The 24883-nt window shown below is 36.1% G+C and overlaps 1 protein-coding gene across 4 annotated transcripts in view; it reads left to right on the top strand.

Annotated features, from left to right (window-relative positions):
- The window catches only part of SLC44A1 (solute carrier family 44 member 1), a 210480-nt gene that overhangs the window by 84515 nt on the left and 101082 nt on the right, over window positions 1-24883 (top strand). For all 4 annotated transcript variants that reach the window (XR_014266181.1, XM_082471199.1, XM_082471198.1 and 1 more), the window contains exons 4-5: window positions 6550-6686; window positions 19256-19349. Coding sequence is in view for 3 of the 4 variants with exons in the window: in XM_082471199.1 (XP_082327325.1) it covers window positions 6550-6686; window positions 19256-19349 (231 nt within the window). In the remaining variant the exon portion in view is untranslated. The remainder of the gene's footprint in view (window positions 1-6549; window positions 6687-19255; window positions 19350-24883) is intronic.

Raw genomic sequence — 24883 nt, 5'->3', positions numbered from 1 at the left:
AGAGTGACAACATGCTATGAACAGGAAATAATATTTTAAAAACAGCACTAGGACAATTGGTTAATTACTTAGAAAATTAAAGTAACATCTTTTCTCTCTTTTCTGTACACCAAATTGTATCTATGAAACATTTGATATGAGAATGGGGAGCTACTTTTTGAAGCATAAAAAAGTAGTGAACTAATTACAAAAATAAAACAGAAAAGATTTGATGACAAAAATAGAAAACTATTTCAAAGTGACAGTTGGCAAATCATGAAAATACTTGTATCAGCCTTAACAAATATTTAATACCCTTAATATACAAAGTTTTTATGATTCAGCGAGTAGTAGAACACCTCAATTTTAAAAACAAGCAAAAGATACAAAAATTTTGAAAATACAAATGAACAATATATGAAGTAATGTTCAAACTCATCAAAAATGCAACTAAATCAGTAAGATATTATTTTTTACCCATTAATTTTTTGGGGGGGGGCCCTGCTGCATACCTTGTGGGATCTTAGTTCCTCGACCGGGGATTGAACCTGGGCTCTCGGCAGTGAAAGTGCGGTGTCCTAACCACTGGACTACCAGGGAATTCCCTTTTGTTTTCTTTTTTTAATTGAAGTGTAATTGACATACAACACAATGTTAGTTCCAGGTGCACAGCATAGTGACTTGATATTTCTATACATTACAAAATGAACACCATGATAAGTAGTTACCATCTATCACCATGCAAAGATATTACAATAATATTAACTCTGTCCCCCATGCTGTACGTTTTGTTCCTGTGACTCATTTATTTTGTAACTGGAAGTTTGTACCTTTTAATCTCCCTCACCTATCTCACCCATCCCCCACCTACCCCAGCCCCTCTGGAAAACACCTGTTTGTTCCCTGTATCTATTTTCTGAGTCTGTTTCTGTTGTGTTATGTTTGTTCAATTGTTTTGTTTCTTAGATTCCACATATGGAATCATATGTGTATTTGTCTTTCACTGTCTGACTTATTTCACTTAGCATAATACTCTCTAGGTCCATCTATGTTGTCACAGCTGGCAAGATTTCATTCTTTTTTATGGTTGAGTAATATTCCATTATACATACATGTATATAACACATCTTCTTTATCCATTTATCCGTCAGTGGGCACTTAGGTTGCTTCCATATCTTGGCTATTGTGAATAATGCTGCGAATGAACATAGGGGTGCATATACCTTTTCGAATTAAGTGTTTTATTAGTTTTCTTTGGAAAAATACCCAGAAGTGGAATTGCAGGATCATATGGTAGTTCTATTTTTAATTTTTTTAGGAACATCAGTACTATTTTCCATTGTGGCTGTACCAATTTATATTCCCAGTAACTGTACACGAGGGTTCCCTTTTCTTCACATCCTCACCAACACTTGCTACTTGTTGTCATTTTGAGAATAGCCATTTTGACAGGTGTGAGGTGATATCTTATGGTTTGGGTTTGCATTTCACTCATGATTAGTGATGTTGAGCATCTTTTCATGTCCCTGTTGGCCATCTGTATGTCTTCTTGGGAAATTGTCTGTTCAGGTCCTCTTCCTATTTTTTCATTGGGTTGTTTGTTTTTCTGATGTTGAGTTATATGAGTTTTTTGTATATTTTGGGTATTAACCCCTTATTGGACATATCATTTGCAAATATCTTCTGCCATTCAGTAGGCAACCTTTTCATTTTTTTGATAGTTCCTTTGCCGTGTAAAAGCTTTTTAGTTTGATGTAGTCCCATTTGTTTATTTTTGCTTTTGTTTCCCTTGCTTGAGGAGACAGATCCAAATAATTTGCTACGACCAATGTCTAATAGCATATTACCTGTGTTATCTTCTAGGAGTTTTACAGTGTCAGATCTTACATTTAATCTTTAATCCATTTTGAGTTTATTTTTGTATATGGTGTGAGAAAGTAGTCCAGTTTGATTCTTTAGCATGTGGCTGGCTGGTTTTCCTAACACCATTTATTGAAGAGGCTGTCTTTTCCCCAGTGTATATTCTTGTCTTCTTTTTCATAGATTAACTGATCATAAGTGCATGGGTTAATTTTTGGGCTCTCTATTTTGTTACATTTTTCTATTTGTCTGTTTTTGTGCAAGTACCACACTGTTTTGACTACTGTAGCTTTGTAGTACAGTTTGCAGTGAGGGAGCATGATACCTCCAGCTTGTTCTTCTTTCTCAGATTGTTTTGCCTATTTGTGGCCTTCTGTGTTTCCATACAAATTTTAGAATTATTTGTTGTAATTCTATGAAAAATGCCATTGATATTTTGATAGGGATTGCATTTACTCTGTGAATTGTGTTGGGGAGTATGGTAATTTTAACAGTATTAATTCTTCCAGTCCATGAGTATGGTGTATCTTTCCATTTGTGTCATCTTCAGTTTCTTTCATCAGTGTCTTAGAGTTTTCTGAGTGTAGGTTTCTAACCTCCTTGGGTTAGATTTATTCCTAGGGCTTTTTTTTTTTTTTTGATGCAATTGTAAATGAGATGTTTTCTTAATTTCTGATTGTGATAGTTTGTTGTTAGTATATAGAAACATAACAGATTTCTGTATATTAATTTTCTTATCCTGCAACTTTACTGAATTCATTGATGAGTTCTAATATTGATAGTTTTAGGTGGCGTCTTTAGGATTTTCTGTATATAGTATCAAGTCATCTGATATCAGTGATAGTTTTACTTCTTCCTTTCCAGTTTAGATTCCTTTTATTTCTTTCTCTTGTCTGATTTCTGTAGCTAGGCCTTCCAATACTATGTTGAATAAAGTGGCAAGAGTGGGCACCCTTGTCTTGTTCCTGATTTTAGAGGAAATGCTTTCAGCTTTTCACCTTTGAGTATGATGTTGACTGTGGGCTTGTCATATGTGGCCTTTATTATATTGAGGTATGTTCCTTCTATGCCCACTTTGTTAACAGTTTTTATCGCAAATGGATGGTGAATTTTGCCAAAAGTTTTTTTCCACATCTATTGAGATGACCATGTGATCTTTATTTTTCAATTTGTTAATGTAGTGTATCACATTGATTGATTTAGAGATGTTAAATCATCCTTGCATCCCTGGGATAAATGCCATTTGATCATAGTGTATGATCCTTTTAACGTATTGAATTCTGTTTGCTAATATTTTGTTGAGAATTTTTGCATCTATGTTCATCAGTGATATTGGCCTGTAATTTTCTTTTTCTGTGACATCTTTGTCTAATTTTGGTAGCAGGGTGATGCTGTCCTCATAGAATGAGTTTGGAAGCATTCCTTCCATTTCAATTTTTTGGTATAGTTTGAGAAGGATTGGTGTTAATTCTTCTTTAAGTGTTTGGTAGAATTCACCTGTGAAGCTATCTGGTTCTGGACTTTGGTTTGTTGGGAGTTTTTTGATTACTGATTCAATTTCCTTACTAGTAATCAGTGTATACATATTTTCTGTTTCTTCCTGATTCAGTCTTGGGAGATCGTATGTTTCTAGGAATTTATTCATTTCTTCTAGGTTGTCCATTTTGTTGGCATATAATTGTTCATAGTAATCTCTTGTGATGCTTTGAATTTCTGTGGTGTTGGTTGTAACTTCTCTTTCATTTCTGATTTTCTTTATTTGGGCCTTCTCTTTTTCTCTTGATGAGTCTGGCTAAAGGCTTATCAATTTTGTTTGTCTTTTCAAAGAACCCACTCTTAGTTTCATTGATCTTTTCTGTCATTTTTTAGTCACTATTTCATTTTATTTTTGCTCTGGTCATTATTATTTCTTTCCTTTTATTAACTTTGGGTTTTGTTTGTTCTTCTTTTCCCAGTTCCTTTAGATGTATGGTTAGGTTTTTTATTTGAGATTTTTCTTGTTTCCTGAGGTAAACTTGATCACTATAAACTTTCCTCCTAGAACTGCTTTTGCTGTGTGTCATAGATTTTGGATTGTTGTATTTCTGTTCTCATTTGTCTCCAGGTATTTTTTGATTTCCTCTGTGATTTCTTTAGTGACCCATTGCTTGTTTAGTAGCATATTGTTTACCCTCCACATGTTTGTGGCTTTTGTAGGTTTTTTTTCTTATAGTTGATTTCTACCAACTATGGTCTCATACCATTGAGGTCAGAAAAGATGCTTGATATGATTTCAGTATTCTTAAATTTATTGAGATTTGTTTTGTGGCCTAGCATGGGATCTATCCTGGACAGTGTTCTATGTGCACTTGAAAAGAATGTGTATTCTGCTGCTTTTGGATGGGATGTTCTCTATAGATCAATTAAGTCCATCTGATTTAATGTGTCATTTAAGGCCAGTGTTTCCTTATTGATTTTCTGTCCATTAATGTAAGTGGGGTGTTAAAGTCCCCTACTATTCTTGTGTTAATAATACAATTAGCAATTAACAATTAATAATACAAGGAACTGTGTCAATTTCTCCCTTTGTCTGCTAATATTTGCTTTATGTGTTTAAGTGCTCCTGTGTTGGGTACGTATGTATTTACAATTGTTATATCTGCTTCTTGGATCAATCCTTTTGATCACTATATGATATGCTTCTTTGTTTCTTTTTACAGTCTTTGTTTTAAAGTGTATTTTGTCTGTTCTAAGTATTGCTACCCCAGTTTTTGTTTTGTTTCCACTTGTATGGGATATCTTTTTCCATGCCCCCCACTTTCAGTCTGTATCTGTCTTTAGATCTGAAGTGCATCTCTTATAGGCAGCATATAGATGGGTTTCATTTTTTTATTGATTCAGCCACTCTATGTCTTTTGATTAGAGAATTTAGTCCATTCACATTTAAACAATTATTAATAGGTGTGTACTTATTCCCATTTTGTTAATAGTTTTCTGGTTGTCTTGTAGTTCTGTTTTGTTCCTTTCTTCTTCGTTTACTCTCTTCCCTTGTGATTTGATGACTATCTTTAGTGTTACATTTGGATTCCTTTCTCTTTTTTGTGTATCTATTATAGATTATTGATTTGTGGTTATTATGAGGTTCATATATAACAACATATATTTATACATGATTATTTTAAGTTGATAATCTCTTAAGTTCAAAGACATTCTAACAAGGAGGGTGCAATTTTAACACCCTCTTCCCCCTGCAATGTTTAATGTTTTTGGTGGATGGGCCTGGGCCCTGGCATGGCTGACAGTGGGTCCCAGGGGGTCCGGGGCTAATGTCAGTCTGCTGGTGGGCAGGGCTGGTTCCCAGCATGGGTGGCTGCAAAGTTTGGTGAGTCCTGGGGCAGGTGCTAGCCTGCTGGTGGATAGGCCTGTGTCCCAGCATAGCTTACAGTAGGTCTTGGCCCTCTGGTGGGTGGGAGTAGGTCCTGGGGTAGCTCTCTATGGTGCCTGGGGCTGGTGTTGGCCCATTGGATGGTGAGACTGGGTCCCTGCATGGCTGGCTGCTTGTCCTGGGTTGGGGGGTGTCCTGGGCCTGGGGTAACCAGCTGGTGGGCGGGTAAGCCCCTGGTGCTGATAGGCTAGAGGGAGGACTCCAAAATGGCGCTTGTCAGCACCAGTGTCCTTGTGGTAGAACAAGTTCCCCAAAATGGCTGTGACCAGCAATCATGTCCCCAGGTGGGTTGAAATTGCCTCCTACCTGTCTAAGAGGCTCTCCCAAGATCAGCAAGTGGGTCTGACCCAGACTCATTTCAAATTACTATATCTGTGCTGGGTTTTGGAGCATGTGAGATTTTGTGTGTGTCCTTTAAGAGTGGAGTCTCTGTTTCCTACTGCCCTCTGACTCTCCAGTGTGCAAACCCTGCTGACCTTCAAAGCCAGATGTTCTGGAGGCTTGTCTTCCTGGTGCAGGGTCCCAGGGCTGGGTGCCCATATGGGGCACGGATCCCTCTCTCCATGGGGAGAACCTCTGCAATTGTGATTATCCTCCCATTTGTGGGTTGCCTACCCAGAGGTGTGGATCTTTCCTGTACCACGTCTCCACCCCACTATTCATCTAATTGTGATTCCTTCTTTATATCTTTAGTTGTGGGAAATCTTTTCTGCTAGTCTTCAGATCATTCTCATCAGTAGTTGCTCTTGTAATTTTGGTGTGCCCATAGAAGGAGATAAGCTCAGGGTCTTCCTACTCAGCTATCTTGGCTACACCTTGTATATATCAATATATGTTCATTTTTACAATGATATACTTTATATATGATTATGTATTCATTAAAGTTTATGTTTAAATTACAATTCATGTTATATAACAGTATTTCAGTAATTTGGGGGATACAACTTTGTCAAAAAAATAAAACTAAAGTTAGTTATTTAAAAAAAAACTAAAATAGATAATTTCTGATTATAAAATACACATTGCAGAATTTTAAATATTAGAAAAATAGATCATGAAAAATATGAGTCCCGTATTTCCTCCATCCCCACTGTTAACAGTATATTTATAAGCAATTATTTTTTTTTAAATTCATGTTTAATTAGATTTGTGAAATGTTTGTTCATCTATGATTAAATTTGTGAAGGGGAAATGAGATGTTCTTTGCTCTTAGGTTTATTCAAATATGCAGTGAACCAGACTGTATTTTGTGAAATAATATCTCAATATTTTTCTTCATGCTTTAGGTACGTATTCTTTTTGGATCCATGCAATCTGGACTTGATAAACCGGAAGATCAAGTCTGTAGCACTGTGTGTGGCAGCATGTCCAAGACAAGAACTGAAAACCCTAAGTGATGTTCAGAAGTTTGCAGAGATAAATGGTGAGACAGTAGGCCATCCAAGTCTACAGCCCAGTCACTGTTAAATATTGTGTTTGCCTTTCAATATAAATTTGTCCTAGCATTAAATAAGTCATCAAAGAACCTTAGAAAGAAAAAGAGAAGTGAAGGTGCTTTTGGACTTCCTTGATATAAATTATTATAGTCACCTAGGGAGCTGTTGAAACTCCAGATTCCTAGGCCCCACCCAGGGAAATTCTGATTGTGTAGGTCTTTGGGCTCTGGAAGTTTGTATTTTTTACAAATGTTTCAGGTGATTTTGATGTAGCCTGTTTGAGTATTTGGGAATTATTAGATTACTGTATGGGAAATTTGGGGTTTTTTTCCACCTCTTCCTAAGTATAGGTTAAAAGTATTTCAATTAGTTTATTTTATTTTTACCCCTGGATGTAATATATGTCTATGATAGGAAATTTGAAAAGTTCAGAAAAAAAAATAATGAAGTAAAAAGGAAAATTCCAGCATTTTTCAAATTTTGTGTTTTGCTTTTTTAATTAGACATTATGTCTTAACCATTTTTTGAAGAAATAAGTTTTGAGAAACTGAGGTTAAACATATGGGAATTCCCTGAGAAAACAAGCATAGTCAATTTCCTGAACTCTAGCTCTCTTCTCTTGGGTTGCTAATCTCCAGGTGCTATCCTCAGCTCCATATGACTCACAGCATTTCTCTTCAGAGAATTTTTTTTTTAACCTCTCTTCGTGGAGGGCTGCATAGTGATAGTTCTTCAAGCCTGTATTTTTCCATGAGGTTTCATGTTTGTATTTTGTGTATAAGAATCCTCAGAGCTGCCTCAGTCCTGCCCAAACTCACAGGCTAGTTCTAGCCTTGGAACAAGGGCTGACTCAGGCGTCCACCTGGTGTAACTTCTGGCTGGGTGGAGAAACAGCCCAGGGACATAACTATACACATACCAGCGTGGCTCCAGAGTGTTTCAGATGGGGGTGCTAGCCTTCTGAGGGCAGAAGGACTGCAGCCTTCCAGACTGGCAGTATTCCTGTCCCATTGCTATATGCCCTCCACATAAGATAGTAGGAAGAACATGGGATTGATTTGGATCTGGATTCTACTTCTGCTTTGGTCACTGATGGGCTCTATAATGAGGGACAGAAGGTATAGCCTCTCTGAGCCTAGATTTCCTCAACTGAAAAAAGGTTTTAAAATAATGCCCCTCTCTTAGGTTGGTGTGAGGATTAAATGAGGTGAGGCATGAAGAATACTGGGCACTTGGTGGGCATTGAATAAAGAGGCACCAACTATTCTTTAAGATCTCATTTTCTAGTCCCACATGATATCCTCACATGTGTTGATTTGCTGAGTCTAATACCAGAACTATCAGCTCTGTCATTATCAGGTTTCAGGGGTGGATGAGTTATTCCTTAAGCGTTTTCCTAAAATATTAGACAATGTGAGCATATGTAGTATACTCTGAGAAGTGGTATCATAGAGTGGTTAATAGTAGAGACTCGGGAGCTAGGTTATCTGGGTTCAAAGGTTGGTCCTGCTACTTAATATCTGTGAGACCCTGGGCAAGTTACTTAATCTCTCCATGCCTCAATTTCCCCATCTATGAAATAGGGATAATATTTTTACCTAAAGTACCTCATAGAGTTGTTATGAGGAGTTAATACATGAAAAAATCATTAGAACAATGTTTGGCTAATATAAGTTGTTAAAAAAAAAAGTGTTGGCTACTGCTGTTACATCATCATCATCATCATCATCATTATTATTATTATTATTATTATTATTCTACCAATGAAATGTAATACTCTTCCTGTCTCCAGTCTCTAACTTCTAGTGCCCTTACATACTGCTGCCATATTAATATTCCTAGAGCTTCAATCATGTTAATCTCTTATTCAGAAATCAGTGGTAAGAAAATAAAATAAAAGTCTATATGTCTTACCCTGCATTCAAAACTATGATCTAGTATTGAACTAACTTCTAACAAGTTCTCTTGGACCTACCAGATGTGTCTTGGTCCCTTGAACCTGACATATCATCTGGAGGGCCAGAAAAGAGCCAGTTCCTTGTTGGCTGTATTGCCTGCTGTGATGATCCACTGGGGAGAAATGCTCCATGCTGCCCTGCTTTTATGCTTTGTTTCCAGGCCCCTATCCTGGGTGAATATGATACCGAGTATGGCCTTAATAGGCCCTGATAAGAAGCCCCTTCTGGTGAGTTTTGCAGCTTTGTATTACCCATAGTATCTTGCACAAAGTGAGTGTTCAGGAGTATTAATGAATAAACATTATTTCAGAAAACAGACCTCTTAGATTGGTGCCTAGTGACAAAGGCACCCTTAGGCTTTTGAGGCAGCTGTTTGCAAAATAAGTTAACAGATTAGGCATTTTAAAAGGTAATAACAATGGCGGCATCAAAAGGCATGGCAATGGAGGATGGAGAAGATAATAATTTAAAAAGGCAAATAGAAAACTATAAAACTGTAATAGAGAGAGAGCCTTTAGTGTAGCGGCCTAAACACTTTAATTTTAACAGCAACCCTAAGTTGAAATTTCTAAATTTCTCAAAAGAATCTATATTGTTTTTTGGATTGGTGACTTAAACCTGGAGGTACAAATTGATTTGGAAGGAGCAGATAATTTTTATTGTTATCTGTGTCCATTTGTTATTACAGCTATATTTCTGTTAGAAAATACACAGTTCTTTGACCTCAAATATATATAGCTCTCAGTCATTAATTTCAGAGAGTTATATCTTTAGAAGATAATTTAGGTTTAAATGGGAACTTTCCAAATCTGTAAGAGAATTGTTAAACGTCCATGAAAGAACCCTAATGCATGAGAAAACTGCAAAGCTCCTAAAAGAAAACATAAGAGAAAGCTTCCTGATATTGGATTTGGCAATAATTTCTTGGGTGTGAACCAAAAGCACAGGCAACAAAAGAAAATGTAGATAAATTGAACTCATCAAAATTTAAAACTTCTGTGAGTCAAACACAATCAACAGAGTGAAAGGCAACCTATGGAATGGGAGAAAATGTTTGCAAATCTTTGTATCTGGTAAGGGGTTAATATCCAGAATATATAAAGAACTCTACAACTCAACAGCAAGTAGAAACCTACAACCTAATTAAAAAAGGGGCAAAGGACTTGAATAGACATTTCTCCAACAAAGATATATGAATGGCCAATAATAAGGATATGAAAAGATGCTGAACATCACTAATCATAAGGGAAATGCAGATTAAAACCACAGTGAGATACCACCTCACACCCATTGGGATGGCTACAATAAAAACAAAAAAAGAGAACATAACAAATGTTGGTGAGGATATGGAGAAATTGGAATCCTTGTGCACTGTTGGTTGGAATATAAAATGGTGTGTCTGCTATGGAAAACATTATGAGGTTCCTCAAAAATTAAAAAAATGGAATTACCAAGAGGATTTCTAGGGCAGTGAAAATACTTTATATGATACTATAATAATGGATACATGTCATTATACATTTGTCCATGCCCATAGAATGTACAGCACCAAGAATGACCCCTAATGTAAACTATGGACTTTGGGTGATTATCACTGGTCATTGTAGTTTTATCAGTTGTATCAAACATACCACTCTGGGGCGAGAATGTTGATAATGGTGGAGGCTGTGCATATGTGGGGGTATGAGGTATACAGGCACTCTTGTACCTTTTCTCAGTTTTGCTGTGAACCTAAAACTGCTCAAAAAAAAAAAAATTAAGGCTTAGAAAAAACTAGATTGCTATATGACCCAGAAATCCCACTTTTAGAAGAATTGACAACAGGATTTCAAAGAGATATTTGCAGACTCATGTTCATTGCAGCATTATTCTACCAAGAGGTAGAAGCAACCTAAATGTCCATTGACGGATGAATGGATAAAGAAAATGTGGTATATATCAATACATACAATGGAATATTAGTCATCCTTAAAGAATAAGGAAATCCTGTCATATACTATAACAGGATGAACCTTGAGGATATTATGCTAGGTGAAGTAAGCCAGTCAAAAAGACAAACACTGCATGATTACACTTATATGAGGTATCTAAAGTAGTCAGATTCTTTAAAGGTAGAATGGTGGTTGCCAGGGGCTGTGGGGGAAGGGGAAATGGGAAGATGGTGTTCAATGGGTATAGAGTTTCAGTGTTGCAAGGTGAAAAAATTCTGGAGATCTGTTGCACAACAATATACATATAGGTAAGACTGCCATACACTTTAAAAAATGCTTAAGATGGTACATTTTATGTTGTGTGTTTTTACCACAATTTTTTTTAAAAAAGAAGGAAATTCTGACACATGCTACAATATGGATGGACTTTGAAGATATTATGTTAAATGAAATAAGCCAGACACAGAAGGACAAATATTGTATGATTCCCCTTATATGAGATACTTAGAGTAGTCAAACTCACAGAGACAGAAAGTAGAATGGTAATTTCCAGGGGCTATGGGGAGAAACGAATGGGAAGTTACTGTTTTATATATAAAGAGTTGAAGTTTTGCAAGATGAAGAGTTCTGGAGATGGATGATGGTGATGGTTGCACAACAGTGTGAATGTACTTAATGCCACTGAACTGTACACTTAGAAATGGTTAAGATGGTAAATTTTTCGTTATGTGTGTTGTACCACAATTTAACAGTTCATGAAAGAGAAGGATCCTGTTTGGGGTAGTAACGTTTTTTTTCTTTAATTTATTTATTTTATTTATTTATTTTTGGCTGCGTTGGGTCTTCGCTGCTGTGCGTGGGCTTTCTCTAGTTGCAGTGAGCAGGGGCTACTCTTCGTTGTGGTGGTGCGAGAGCTTCTCATTGCGGTGGCTTCTCTTGTTGCGGAGCACGGGCTCTAGGTGTGCAGGCTTCAGTAGTTGCAGCACTCAGGCCCTAGAGCGCACAGGCTTCACTAGTTGTGGTGTGCGAGCTCAGTAGTTATGGTTTGCGGGCTCTAGAGCGCAGGCTCAGTAGTTGTGGTGCATGGGCTTAGTTCTCCGCGGCATGTGGGATCTTCCCAGACCAGGGCTCGAACCTCTGTCCCCTGCATTGGCAGGCAGGTTCTCAACCACTGCGCCACCAGGGAAGTCCCTGGGGTAGTAACTTTTTAAATGATACTTTTAAACCTTATTTTAAAATGCAAGGTAAAATAACATTTTTCTTGCCAGAATGAAAAGATAATATAAATCCTTTTCAGAGTTTTAAGTTTCCATGACAACGTTTGAAGGTACTTTTTAGCACTTAACCATCCATTCATGTGAACTTTTATTACCTTTACCAACTATTTAAAATCTTTATAAGGAAAAGCTCTTAGTTCCTGTAGTAATATAAGAAATGCATTTATTAGGCAAATAATATTTCCTCAATTCTTTGTTTCTTTTAGACAAGAAAGAGGAGATGTTTTCTTGGACACTTAAGTTCGTGGAATGCTTCTGTCAAATATGTCTGACTAGAATAGAAAGCTTGGAAGAAATAGCTGGAAATTAGATTAGTTATGTGAAGATGCTGCCATATTACAAGGAGCTTTAAAAGACAGGCAGAAGATTTCAGATGAATATAAAAGTATAAGTTTTAGTACATGAATTGAGTGGTAGGTGTATAAATGCGCATTTTATTATTTTGGTTCATAGTTTATATAGACACAAATCATAAATATATGATGCTAGAGAATAAAACAATTTAACAATTGCCTTTAAAAAATTAGAGTTGCCAAATACCGTAAGGACTCAGTATTAAACTTCTTTGGTTCTTTGTTTATCATCTTGCTGCAGTGGTGCATGAGTTTCCTGGGGGCAGGATCATGCTCTATTCATCTCTGAATATCTAAGCCCTAATATAGGACCTTACATAGCAACTATTCATGTTTTTTGAAAGAATAATAGACTGAATTTCCCTCTTCATCTCTATTGCCACTTAATAATTTCTCATTCTCTTAACATACTATCCTTTGCTCAATTCTGTATCCATGTGAGTTGCCACTAGCAGGCAAATTGTTTAGCTTCAGTCTAACTAGAATTGCTGTGAAATCAGTTCTTTTTATTCATCTCTAAATAATTCATCTTATTCATTCATTTATCTCTCTTATACATACTCTCCAAGGATTATTCATGCCTTTTATTCTCTTAAGCTCTCTTGTCCTTCCTCTTTCCTAACCTTATGCCCTACAGAGGAAACTAAAACCATCTGGTGAGAGCTCCCATCTGAGTTCTTATTTTCAGCAGAGCATGAACCCAGCAATGTTTCTTCCCTCTGGTTTCTGATGAAGAAGTTTCTTTCCTCCTTTATTATCGTTATTTTTGAAAACTCAGTAATGTATACATTGTAGGGGGGAAAAGAATCACCCTTCTTCTGAAACTAACTTCAGCTTTACGTGAGACTTTCATCTCAGCCCAGCCAGACCATGACAGGTGGTGAAGGGAAGGGAAGGTAATGCCTGCTCAGATGTTCTTCCCCTTCCTCTCCCCCTTCCCTAATTCTGGCCCTACCACCGCCTCTGGCCTGTAGTCCACCCTTCCCTTTATTCCACTGTCCCCATTGTTCAGCATGGGCATCTGAGTCTGAATAGGTAAATCAGACTTAAGCCCTGCGTTTTGTTTCAACATACCATTTATTGGTACCTACTTTGTGTCATGCACTGTGGCAGATGCTTTACATGTCATTTTATTCTTTCCACATGCAGTCTAAATTCTAAACAAAAGTTTAGAAATGAGAATAACCCGTAGGTTGGGGGCTGGCTGCATGTTCTCAGTTGGTGCTAATATTTTACATGGAATTCCTTATTTTCTTTTGTATTACTCTTATCAAACTATTGTGTCAATATTTATTTTGTTTTCCCTAACACAGTAGTAAGATGACAGAATTATTATTTTCCTTTTGTTTGTGTCCCTTTTATAGCACTCCTATTTAAGAGTGCTTCTTCAGTGTACTGTATTTTGTATAAATTCTGAGAGCTTTATCACCTGCCAATTGGACCATGTTCACATTTTGAGTAGAGCCATGCAGCTTGGTGCTTTCTCAGTGATCACTGCTGAAAATCATGAAAGATTATGTGATCCATTCGTGTAAGATTTATGAATACTAACAAGCCTTTTGATTATCGTTATCTGGTTGGTAAGTGTAGAGTTAGTATGAATGGATGATCAGATTATTACCCTATTTTTTTACCTGGCAATAACACTATAACTTAAGCCACAGAGAGTATGGATTCTTTTTGGCCACAGTGAATCAAAAGATTGGTCTTGATATAGTTTATAACTGAATGAAACATACAACCGTAGCAACTGATTTAATTGCCTCCAAGTCAGAGACCAGCAAGGGAAACTTGATTGTTAAAAAGGGGAGGAAAAAATCCTTAAATTTAGTAATGCAATTTTAACTAATTCCTTTATTCAACAAATAATTATGTGCCAGAGAGACGAAAACAAGGTACAGTCTGCCCCGTGTTTAAGGAGCTTGCATTAGAGTAGGCAGTCAAACTTCTCTTTGTCCTCCACAATACCTAGTAGAAGTCTTGTACATAGATGGCCAAAGTTAATTCACTCAGCAAATATTTCTTGTGTGCTTACTGTGTGCCAATAGTGATTGACAGATGATGTCTTATATCCAGCTGGTTAATGGTGCTTCTTGGGAATTGCAAATACGTCCATCCTTTTCATTGGTTACTAGAAATTGAAATTGGAAAATTGTCTTGCTTTCTTCTGGCATATAAATATATAATGCTTTCCTAATTGGAGAGAAAGGGGTTAAATTCATTAAACTTCTCATAGCAATGTAATTTGTGTTTCATAATGAAAACTGTTCTGCATCAAAAGTTTTTCTTTTTTCTTTATTTTTAATTTGATTGATTGATTGATTGATTGATTGATTGTTGGCTGCATTGGGTCTTCGTTGCTGCGCGCGGGCTTTCTCTAGTTGAGGCAGGTGGGGGCTGCTCTTTGTTGCGGAGCATGGGCTTCTCATTGCAGTGGCTTCTCCCGTTGTGGAGCACGGGCTCTAAGCGCACGGGCTTCAGTAGTTGTGGCACGTGGGCTCAGTAGTTGTGGCGCATGGGCTTAGTTGCTCTGCGGCATGTGGGATCTTCCCGGACCAGGGCTCGAACCCATGTCCCCTGCATTGGCAGGTGGATTCTTAACCACTGCGCCACCAGGGAAGTCCTAAAGCACGTTTTTTAAGGACTCTTTTTTCTCTTTGTATATCCTACAAGTATTATTGAGATAGCAAATCAAACAAAATTTTTAAACAAGAATTAGCTTCCAACTTGCCAATTCTTTGTTTCAAATAATTTGATGTTTTAGACCAGTAGATCTTAACTAAGGGTGATTTTGCACCTGCCACTGCTGCCCACCCTCCAGCCCCCCACAAGGACATTTAATAGTGTCAGGAGACGTTTTTGGTTGTCACAGCTGGGTGAGAGGTTACAGGGAGGCTGCTGGCATCTAGTGGATAGAGACCAGGGACGCTGCTGAACATCTTGCAAATGCACATGCCAGCCCCACACAGCCACGAATTGCATTAATACCATGGTTTAGAAATCCTGTTTCAGATAGTGTACTTTGTAGTCAATGCTGAAAAGCATATATCATTATATATAACATGTAACACCAAAATATAAGAGATTAAAAGTAGTTATTTCTGTCTTGTTTTATTTACCAGATGCCTTTTGAGTGCTGTCTGTATGCCAGGAGATAGGAGTTCCAGATATTTTGAAGGCATAAGGTCCCAGTTCTCAAAGAGCTCGCATTCTAAAGATAGAGATGATATGTAAACTAAAAAATTATACAATAATATGCTAAGTTTTATAATAGAGCTAAGAAGTAAATAGCTTTGTTTGGGTGCATCAGAGAAGACTTGACAGAGGAGGTAAAGCTTGAGTAGTTTGTAGAAATTCTGCTCAAACTTGGAACACTCATTCAGATGCTAGTTAGGAAAGGACAGCCCAAGCAGAGGGAACAGCATGTGGAAAAGCCTGGAAGTTTGTGAAACAGCAAGAATTATAAGTAGTTTATTATGCTTAAATGAGGCTGGAGTTTTAGGAAGAGGTCTGCCTTAGGAGGGCCTTGAAGCCAAGGAGTTTGGAATTTTCCTGAGGGCAGGGATGTAATACAACTAATGCCCAGTTTACAGAAATCATTCTGAAGGTTGTACACAGGATGGAGTTAAGAAGCCCTCTGAGAGAATAGTTTAACTGACCCAATAAGAGATCGTGATGGTCTGAAATAACACAGAAAGATCTGATTGTCGGGACTTGGTATCTTGAATGTCTTGAATAGTGTGGGAAGACGTAGATGGAAGATGTAGATTAAGAAGATATAGGATGACTTCCACACTTCATCTTGGGGATTTTATGGGTGGTGGAGCCATTAACCAGGGTAGAATTAACACGGGAGGAGACAGCAGATTTAGAGAGTGGGTGATGGAAAAAAATGTTTTCAAACATGTTATCTTTGCAGTTCCTGTGGACCATATGTTTTTTGCCCAGGAGCTTATTGACCACGTGTCTGATTATGATTATTAGAAAAGACACAGAAGAAGCACTGTAGCCTAGGAGTAAAGACTTCTCTTTCTTAGTTTGCCAGTGATTGCTTAAAAGGCCTTGGAAGTATGACTTATTTTTTTTTCATCTGTAATGTTTGGAGCATGGCAATGGAAACATACCTCTTAGGGGTGTTGTTATAAGTGATATTGAGCTAAAGAATAAATAATTGACTATTAAAAGGCATTTGATATATTGTAGTAGTTAAACATTCTGGGGACTATAGCAACCGTTTACCAAGATAAATGTTTATATACCCAAGTTAGGTTCCTAAGATCACTCATTCTGATGGCCTTTGAATAACACTGGCTGAATTACATGGATTGCCTCTGGTGTGGTTTAGATAAGCTTTTGTTTTCTGTTTTAGACTTTTCATTACTCTAGCATGGTTTTTCCCTGCTTTTTGCATTAGAAGAAAAATTTTGTCTTGCTGTTTATACCCAAACATCGTATGTTTATACTTCTACTATTAAAAAAAAATAAAACAGATACTACCTTAAAAGAGTTCACTAAAAATGCATTAGCTAATAAACATGAAAAGAAAAACAATTGTAAAACATTGGCCATTTCTGGGTTGTTTTAGTGTTCTTCATTGAGGCTTCTCTGTCCATGAACCCTTTGAGCAGGAAGCAATATAAGGTTTCTTCTGATTGTTACTACTAACACATTGTAAAGATCTTTTTTCTTTAATCTGTTTAGTACAGGATCTATTTAGTACTGGCCTCTGTCCCAGAATACCATCAGAGATAAGGCTATTATCCTTTCATTGAGCATTATCCTGGGAAAGTCTTTATAAAATTGAACTCTGTTGCACCTGCTGACCTCCTTTTTTAAATGAAAAAATGGTGGGGATGGAGATTATGTTCACTGAATTCAGATGGAGCCGTGTGTTTGACAGCACTGACACAATATGCTTTAGTTAGGGCCTTTTATATTGTGCAAATCGATTCCATCTTGGACTCTGAAAGAAATAAGTTGACAATTCAGATCAGGAAGTTGATGATCACGTTGGGTGCTCTGCAGTTATTGGCACAGTTGCTGTTTTTTCATGAGCAATTCTATAATAGGGCTCCCAGTTATTTTAGAATTAATCTAAGATGTTTGCTTGCCATTGCTGTCATATTTTCTCTAAAACTGCTATAAATAGTATCTAGTTGCATTATCTTTAAACACGAAAGCCTAATTTTAGAAGAGTTAGATGCTTAATATTCATGTTTAACTTAAAGAAAAGAAAGTCACTAAAATGGAAGAGAATGATCGAAAACAATTTCAGAAACTTAGTTTTCTATCGAGTCTATCTTAAGAGCTGAAGAAACTTGAAGAGCAGTGCCATGTAACTTTCAAGTGTCTCTTTAAAAATATTTTACACTGTCAAATTACTTGAATTATTTTTATATAAAATAGATGCTACATGTATTTATGTAAATGTGCTATTAAGGCCCACGTATTCAAACACTTAATAAGTTGGTTGCTGGTTTAGGGGCAGCATTACTGAATTAAATGCAGGTTTGTGGCTTTCTAAAAGTGCTTTTGATTGAAAGGACCAGATATAAATGAAACAAATCTCCCAATTTTGTTGTCCCAACAACTCTTTTTTTTCTATATTCCCTTCTAGTTCCTTCTCACATCCTCACGTGATGTTTCCATAATTAATCCAATGTTAAAGTCTGACTTCACATTATAATTTAAACATTTTCCATGGTGTTACAGTGCAAAATCTCATTATTGCTATAATATAAATGCAAAGCTATTCTATTTGTATTTAATAATGAAGTATTTGACCAAATTAGTAACCTCGTAAGCACTTCAATTAATGAAATACAAACAGTTTACGTGATATAATGTAGTAGGTCTCAGCAAAATTAGAACTAAAGCCTAGATCTCCTTAGTTAACAATATCTGTTGTACAATGAATCTTACAGTATTCTAGCTGCTATGTTATAAAATTAGCAGGTCAGTTAAATAAGACTTATCAAAGATAGGGTGTACTGTATCCATTTGAATTTTATGTATTATTTAGATATATATTAGCCATATAGTCAGAGAATAACCAATCCAGGACTGAATTTAAGCTGTTTTAAACTATCTGAAAACAGGGAATCCTTTGATCAATTTATTGGTTTTATCAATTAATTCAGTTTATTTACAGTTACTGTTTCCTGCCTTTTAAATGAGGAAAAAGTAATATATTATCTGAATGCATATGTGCTATATGCAATAATTTTAAATATTTAGTAATAGATAGCATCAGAAGGAGAGATGGCATATGTAGTTGAAGTTGGGTTTCGTAGTCAAAGAGATCTAGGGTTTAACCCCAGCATCACTGGCTTAGCAGCTGTGTCATCCTGGACAAGTTATTTACCTTGTCTCTTGGCCTCTATTTTCTCCTCCATCAAGTGGGCTTAAAAAGGCCTGCCTAATGGAGTTATAGTAAATGATATAATTTATATATATAATGAGAGGAGAGGCTCACCCCACTGCATGATAGGAGGAAAGGCCAGGTCCTCTGTGTATCCCAGCCCTCCTCTTGGCGTGGGGAAGAGAATCAGCCTCAGGAATGGGCTGCTTTCGGTCTAACCCTCAGAAGCACTGGGGCTGGCAAAAACTCTTGGTTTCTTCAAGAGGATATTTTTATCATGTTTCTTTGGTTCTGTTGTTTGAAGACATTCCTAGACACAGTTTGGTCAGTTACAATGAAAAGTTGACTCTTTATTAAAAAAAAAAATATGTGTATATGTATGTCATCTTGTATAGGGCCTGATATATGGCACTCAATAAAAGTAGCTCTAGTACTTATTGTTATTACCCTTAATATTATTAATTAAAATTTGTATATAAGTTACCAGAGAAAAATCTGTTTCAAATGATTGAGAATTGATACTATAGACCAAATCAGACTCTTATTAATTCTATAATGTTTGAAAGTTGTATATGTTGAGTTAATATTAACCTATAAAATAAAGTTAAAGTGAATTAATAGAAGAATTTATTTGGACTCTGTTCTGCTAGCTAACATATAGCTTTTCTTTCAACAGGCTCAGCGCTATGCAGCTACAACCTAAAGCCTTCTGAATATACTACATCATCAAAAGCTTCTGTTCTTTGCCCCAAACTACCTGTTCCAGCGAGGTAAATTTTACTGTATTTTGTTAACTTGTGACTTCTGTTTTTGTAGGTAGATTTTAAACTGTATATGTTTTTCTGAGAAAAGAGTCACTTGATGATACCTGTTGCCCAGTTTCAGTACTTTTACAACAAAATTTTAAAAGTAGTAATAGAAATGACATTGTGAATTTCACATCATTTTAAAACACACACACACACACACACACACACACACACACACACAGGCAAACAACTTTTCTCATTCTCAGATATTTTAAATTTCTTTTGGGGGCTCAATTTTTTTTTTTTTAATGCCATAGTTTTTAAGTATACAAAGCTGCTGAATCATTATAAAACCCACAACGAAATTTGAAGCCAAGTCTCACACTCTCCGAAGATTCTTTGAAGTTGGTCGTACTTATTGGTATTATTTTAAAATGTTCTTTGTAAGTTTAAAAAATATGCCAGTGATTATTCTCCATAGTTTATTTCAGGCTATATCCTTTAGGTACATTCTCTATAGTAAGCTGTTTGTCTTAATCAACAAACATTTATTGTTAAGTACCTACTGCGTGTAATGGATGCAAAGAGGAAACAAGAAATGTTCTTTGTTTGGAAGGATCTCACAGTAGTTTTAAGTAAAGCAAATTTTAAAATTATAAATTGATTTTTTTAAAAAAGGAAATAAATTCTCAAGCATTGAGGAATATATCCTCAGGATTAGGTATATAGTTTTTGGAGCATGTCTGATCTTGAGAACCTTAGCATATATCACTAACCATGTATGACATGAGTATTTCCCAGGAATATTGAATCAAAACCACTTTTTACTGTATCTCAGCATGTTATAGCAAGCTATTACTTAAAATTCTTATCTTATGTCTCCTTTCCTTCAACTTGCTTATGGGTGTTACTTGTGCTTTATTAACTTGAATTTGAAATTTTCTGTTGAAAAGTCGACAAAGGATATATCAGTTTAATTGATTTCCAGCTCTTTTAGTCCTGTCAAGTTGCTATTGAAACTAAAATTTAAAGCCTACAGACATAAAAATAATGGGACTGTTTTAAAAGATACTAAGTAGGAGGGACCTACAAATTATGGGCTTAGACCAGTAGGTAGGGAAACTCCATTCATGAAAATTGAGAATATTAGGGAGGCTGAGACAGTAAAGAAAGGAGGTTCTTTGAATAGAGAAAATTATCAATGTAAAAACAAGAAAAGCTCTGTTCTCTAGTCAACTGCTAAAGCCTATTTTAAATGCATACTTTGAGTATAGAGTCACTATTTTAAGGCGTAAGTATATTATAAAAGGATAACCAGAAAGCCGTGGTATGAGAATGAGGTTGCTCTGCCCTAGTATAATATGGGTGGGCAGTTCATACTGCAAATCCTCCGGCACCTCTGACCTCTGACTCTCCCATGTTGAGGACTGCCTGTTCCTGGTTATACTGGGTGATCCAGTCTTGGCTGCACATTCATGGACGTCTCACATACAGCATCCTAAGGGCATTCACTAGGAGACAAAACGTAGTATTAGGGGCTTGGGTTTTAGAGATGGACAGGCTCGGCTTCTAACAAGGTTATCCACTAATGTTTTAGTAATCCAAGATGCAACGATGAACCTAAACCATGTGAAAGCCGGCTATATACTATATTTACACTGTATTTAAAGATCCTCACATTTTACGTATCTTAGTAGTTCACAGTCTATCACTTTTGTCTGAACTCACATTGTTGGAAGGTAAAAGAGAAGCAACAGTTGATAGAAGGAAGGCAAATCAAGATCTTGTAAATAGCATCATCTTATATTTGGCAAAGCGAAAGGATCAAAAAACAAGAATAAATTTGTTTTAATAAAAAACTTAGGGCACTACCCTGTTTCACACACAGTATTAGATTAGATACCAAATCTCCAAAGATGAGTAAGATCTCGTCTCTGTCCTTAAGAAACTCTGTCCTTAAAAAGAGTAGGCACTATGCTTTGATTGACTTTTCTATATGCACCATAAGACCAGCACTAGGCAAACCTGTGATGCAGGCAAATGGCCCTCAGCATCTTTTATGTCTCCTTTGCTGTCCCTCTGGAAGCACAGCAGTGGGATGGAAAGAACTGAACTTTGAGTCCAGATAGGCCTGCGGCTGAATTCTGTGCTACCACTTTCTATTTGTCAGCTTAAGCAAGTCTGTTAAACCCTCAGTAAACCAAGTTTTCTCATATGTAAAATGGGAATATCAATACCTCTCCCATGGAATTGTTGTAAGAATTAAGTAAGATAATATGTGTTAAATATTCATTATTGTGCTTGGCATTTGGCTTAGGGACTATTATTTGTCTCAACTTCTAGAGCCTTCCAACCTTCCTGGGTACCCAGGAACCTTCTGCAGCTTGAAGGTACCTGTTTTAAAGAAAAGCAGTTGTAAACTAATTGGCAATAAAACATTAGTGCCACATAATTGCCAAATGGTTACTATTCCTAAGAGCTTTTGAATTTTAAAAGCAAATGCCTAGAAAGGGCCATATTGTATCCAAATTCAGAACTCTACTGGTGACATGCTAAACATAGTAGCAACAGGGAGTCTAGCCAGCCCTTATACTTAGAGTGCTTAAAGGTTTGGGTATAGCTAGAAAAAATTGCAATACTAGAAACAGATTTCATAAGTTCAGTTTATTCATCAGACATTTATTTAGGTACCTCCAGATGCCAGAAAGGATACTTGGTGTTGAGGAATTAACATGATATGGAAATACGAAAATAGTAGCCAAGAAAAAAAATATTATCTATCTATATTTTTTTAAGTGAAGGATTCAAGGTGAATTACCATTTATAAATCATCTATTGGATGCCGAGTACCATATTATGTTTCTCATATGTACTATCTCACTTAACCCTCACAAAAGCCTATAAGGATATTGTCCCTAATTTATTGATGAGGAAATAGAAGATAAGAGGTTAAATGGGTTACCCAGGGCCACACAACTAATGGCTGGGAATCAGAATTTGAATCTAAGATCTTGTAAAGTCTACACCACAGTTAGTTTGAAGGGAAAAAAGGGAGTATAGGAATGAAAGAGGAGAGAAAAGAAATAAAATGAAATGTGTGAAAATCACTGCACATTGCCATTAGATTCTTGATTATTTATCTCCTGCCTTTGCTGTGCTACAGATATATTGCCAAAACCCTTTATTTTTATTCTTTCTTAAATAAAACTTTTAATTAGAAGCCTTGTGTAATTGCTTATTTATAACCTGAAGTTTTAAAATAATTGTGTGAAGTGCAAACTCCTATCTTCTCTTACAAAGGCATATGGACAAGATATTAGGCATTGTTTGTCATCATTCTTTGAGGGAGCTCATTAACTGTGATAGTCTGGACTTAGAGGCAAATGGGCAATATGTTTGCCAAGGTAAGAGACAATTTTCCTATGAGTGGCTAATTTTAAAAAAATCTTTAGAAGACTCATTATAAATTCATTTTGTTCTTGTTGACTAATGTTTCAATAAAGTGAAACAGCATCGGTTCCTAATGGGACAGCACTGACTTCTTAAAGATTCAATATTCTGTAGGCTTCAAAAGGTAGAAAAACTTACTGTAAATAGAATTCTTTATGCTCGTTCTCTGAATTAAGAAGCACAGAGTGTGTCATTTAGGTTAGACACTAAAGTAGAAGTGATCTCGTATACTAGGTTCTCAGAAGGCTTATTTTCTGAGAGGTATATGAAATCAGGTAACATCTTAAATTCATCATATCACATGGGATTTAAATGGTAAAATATAAGACAAGCCATTTCAATGCCATGATTACTAAAATTTTTTAAAAATAAAATAAAATAATTCAAACAAAATAATTCATGACTAGTCAAGTTGTTTCTGTTTGGGAAAGAGTTGAGAAAAAGAATGAGAAGGGAATCTAGTACTTTTTACTTTAAAGCTAAGTATTTAATTTCATTTTTGCGGTTGTGTCCAAATATTATCTTCGGTTTTGTTTGCCTTCTATTTCTGTTATTCCTTACCACTAAGAGCAGCTTTTGACCATTTTGACCATCAGCTAAACAGTGTAGTTAATCAGCTTGTGCTACTTTTATACCTTTAAATTTAGAACTGTCAGGTTTTTTTAACTCACATAGATTGAATTATAAGGCAAGGGACTGTTATTTTATTCCAGTTCTTTGAAGGATACTTGTAAAAGTACTCTTTCTAATTGGCCAGGTGTTTATATACAGTATACAAATGACTTGAAAGCATAAGTTCAAAACTGATATTACTCAGCTTTTCCTCTTAAATACAAATAAAGATTAGAATTTTAAGACTATAATCCTTCCCTTTTCAAATCAGCTATCCTCATTATAAGTATGAAAAGCAGAAAAATACTAAAGCTACTGGGCATCCTGCTTCTACTAATTTAGAATCATTTATTTGTGGGTGGATATTATTATTATTATTATTATTATTATTATTATTATTATTATTAAGATGTGAAAAGACTTATAGAGGACTTACTTCTACCCTTTCAGCTAACAGAAGGACGGACTGAGAAAGAGATGAAGTGACCTGTGTAATGTTGGGAGAATCACCCAGGGCTTTTGAACCCAAGTCCAGTTTTCTTTTCTTTATCACAAGTTCCACTCTCTTTTGGAAATGATGTATATTTCTCTTTGAGTGTAAAAATACATCAACATCCTGTTAGGATATGGGAGATTTAAGTGGAGCCACCTCTGGACAGAGGATAAAGTTTACGGTTATATGACAGGAAAAAGGAAACAGGGGAGCAGGACCAAAAAAAATTGGTGGGTATTAAAAACAGAACATCAGTATCCTTAAGGTGGATGTATTTTATGTTCAAGGTTGGAGGCAAGTGAGTTAAACTGAGATGACATCAGAGATGTAGGGTAATAAAGCAGATGAAGATGTAGACAGTCATGGAGCAGAGACAACTTTAGTTTTGAAGGACAGAGAACCAGCCTTTTAGTTAAAATACGGTTAAAAGTCCTTAGACAGGGACATTAACCTGGCAGGGATAGTATCTAGACAGTATCAGGAAAAAAATAGTTGTAGGTCACAACACAGTTGTCAAGTTTAAAGGTTTCTGTCCCAAGTTAGCCTCCATTGAGTAGGAACTTGTAGTTAATCTTTTTTTATTCTTTCCTGTAATATTTCTAACTAAATCCATTTCACCTAAAAGTATTCTGTAATTTAATATCTTTTTAAATCATTAATAAAACAACTTTTGGTCAAAACATGGTGACTTACATACCTGTAATTCAAGCATTACTCAGAATGCTCTGGCTTTCTGCACTTTGTGACAACATATCAAATCTTTGGTATTATCTTTCACCAACACCATTTTGGAGGTGTATACAAATACACCCACACATCACAAGAGGCAATTTTTAAAAAATGAACATGCATGTCATCATCATTTTTGGATACATTTTACTTTAGAGCATAACTAAGGTAAGGCTAGATCTTTAAAATTATATTATTTTATTGCTCCATGAAGTTTAACATCACAGAAGATGTTAATTATTCTTACTCCCAACGGTGCTCATGTACCAGC

Source organism: Balaenoptera physalus, assembly GCF_965194825.1.
Source record: "Balaenoptera physalus genome assembly, chromosome: 7".
Lineage (NCBI taxonomy): Eukaryota > Metazoa > Chordata > Mammalia > Artiodactyla > Balaenopteridae > Balaenoptera > Balaenoptera physalus.
Note: the sequence above shows the minus strand (reverse complement) of the source record. Positions and strands in the feature narration are given on the sequence as shown.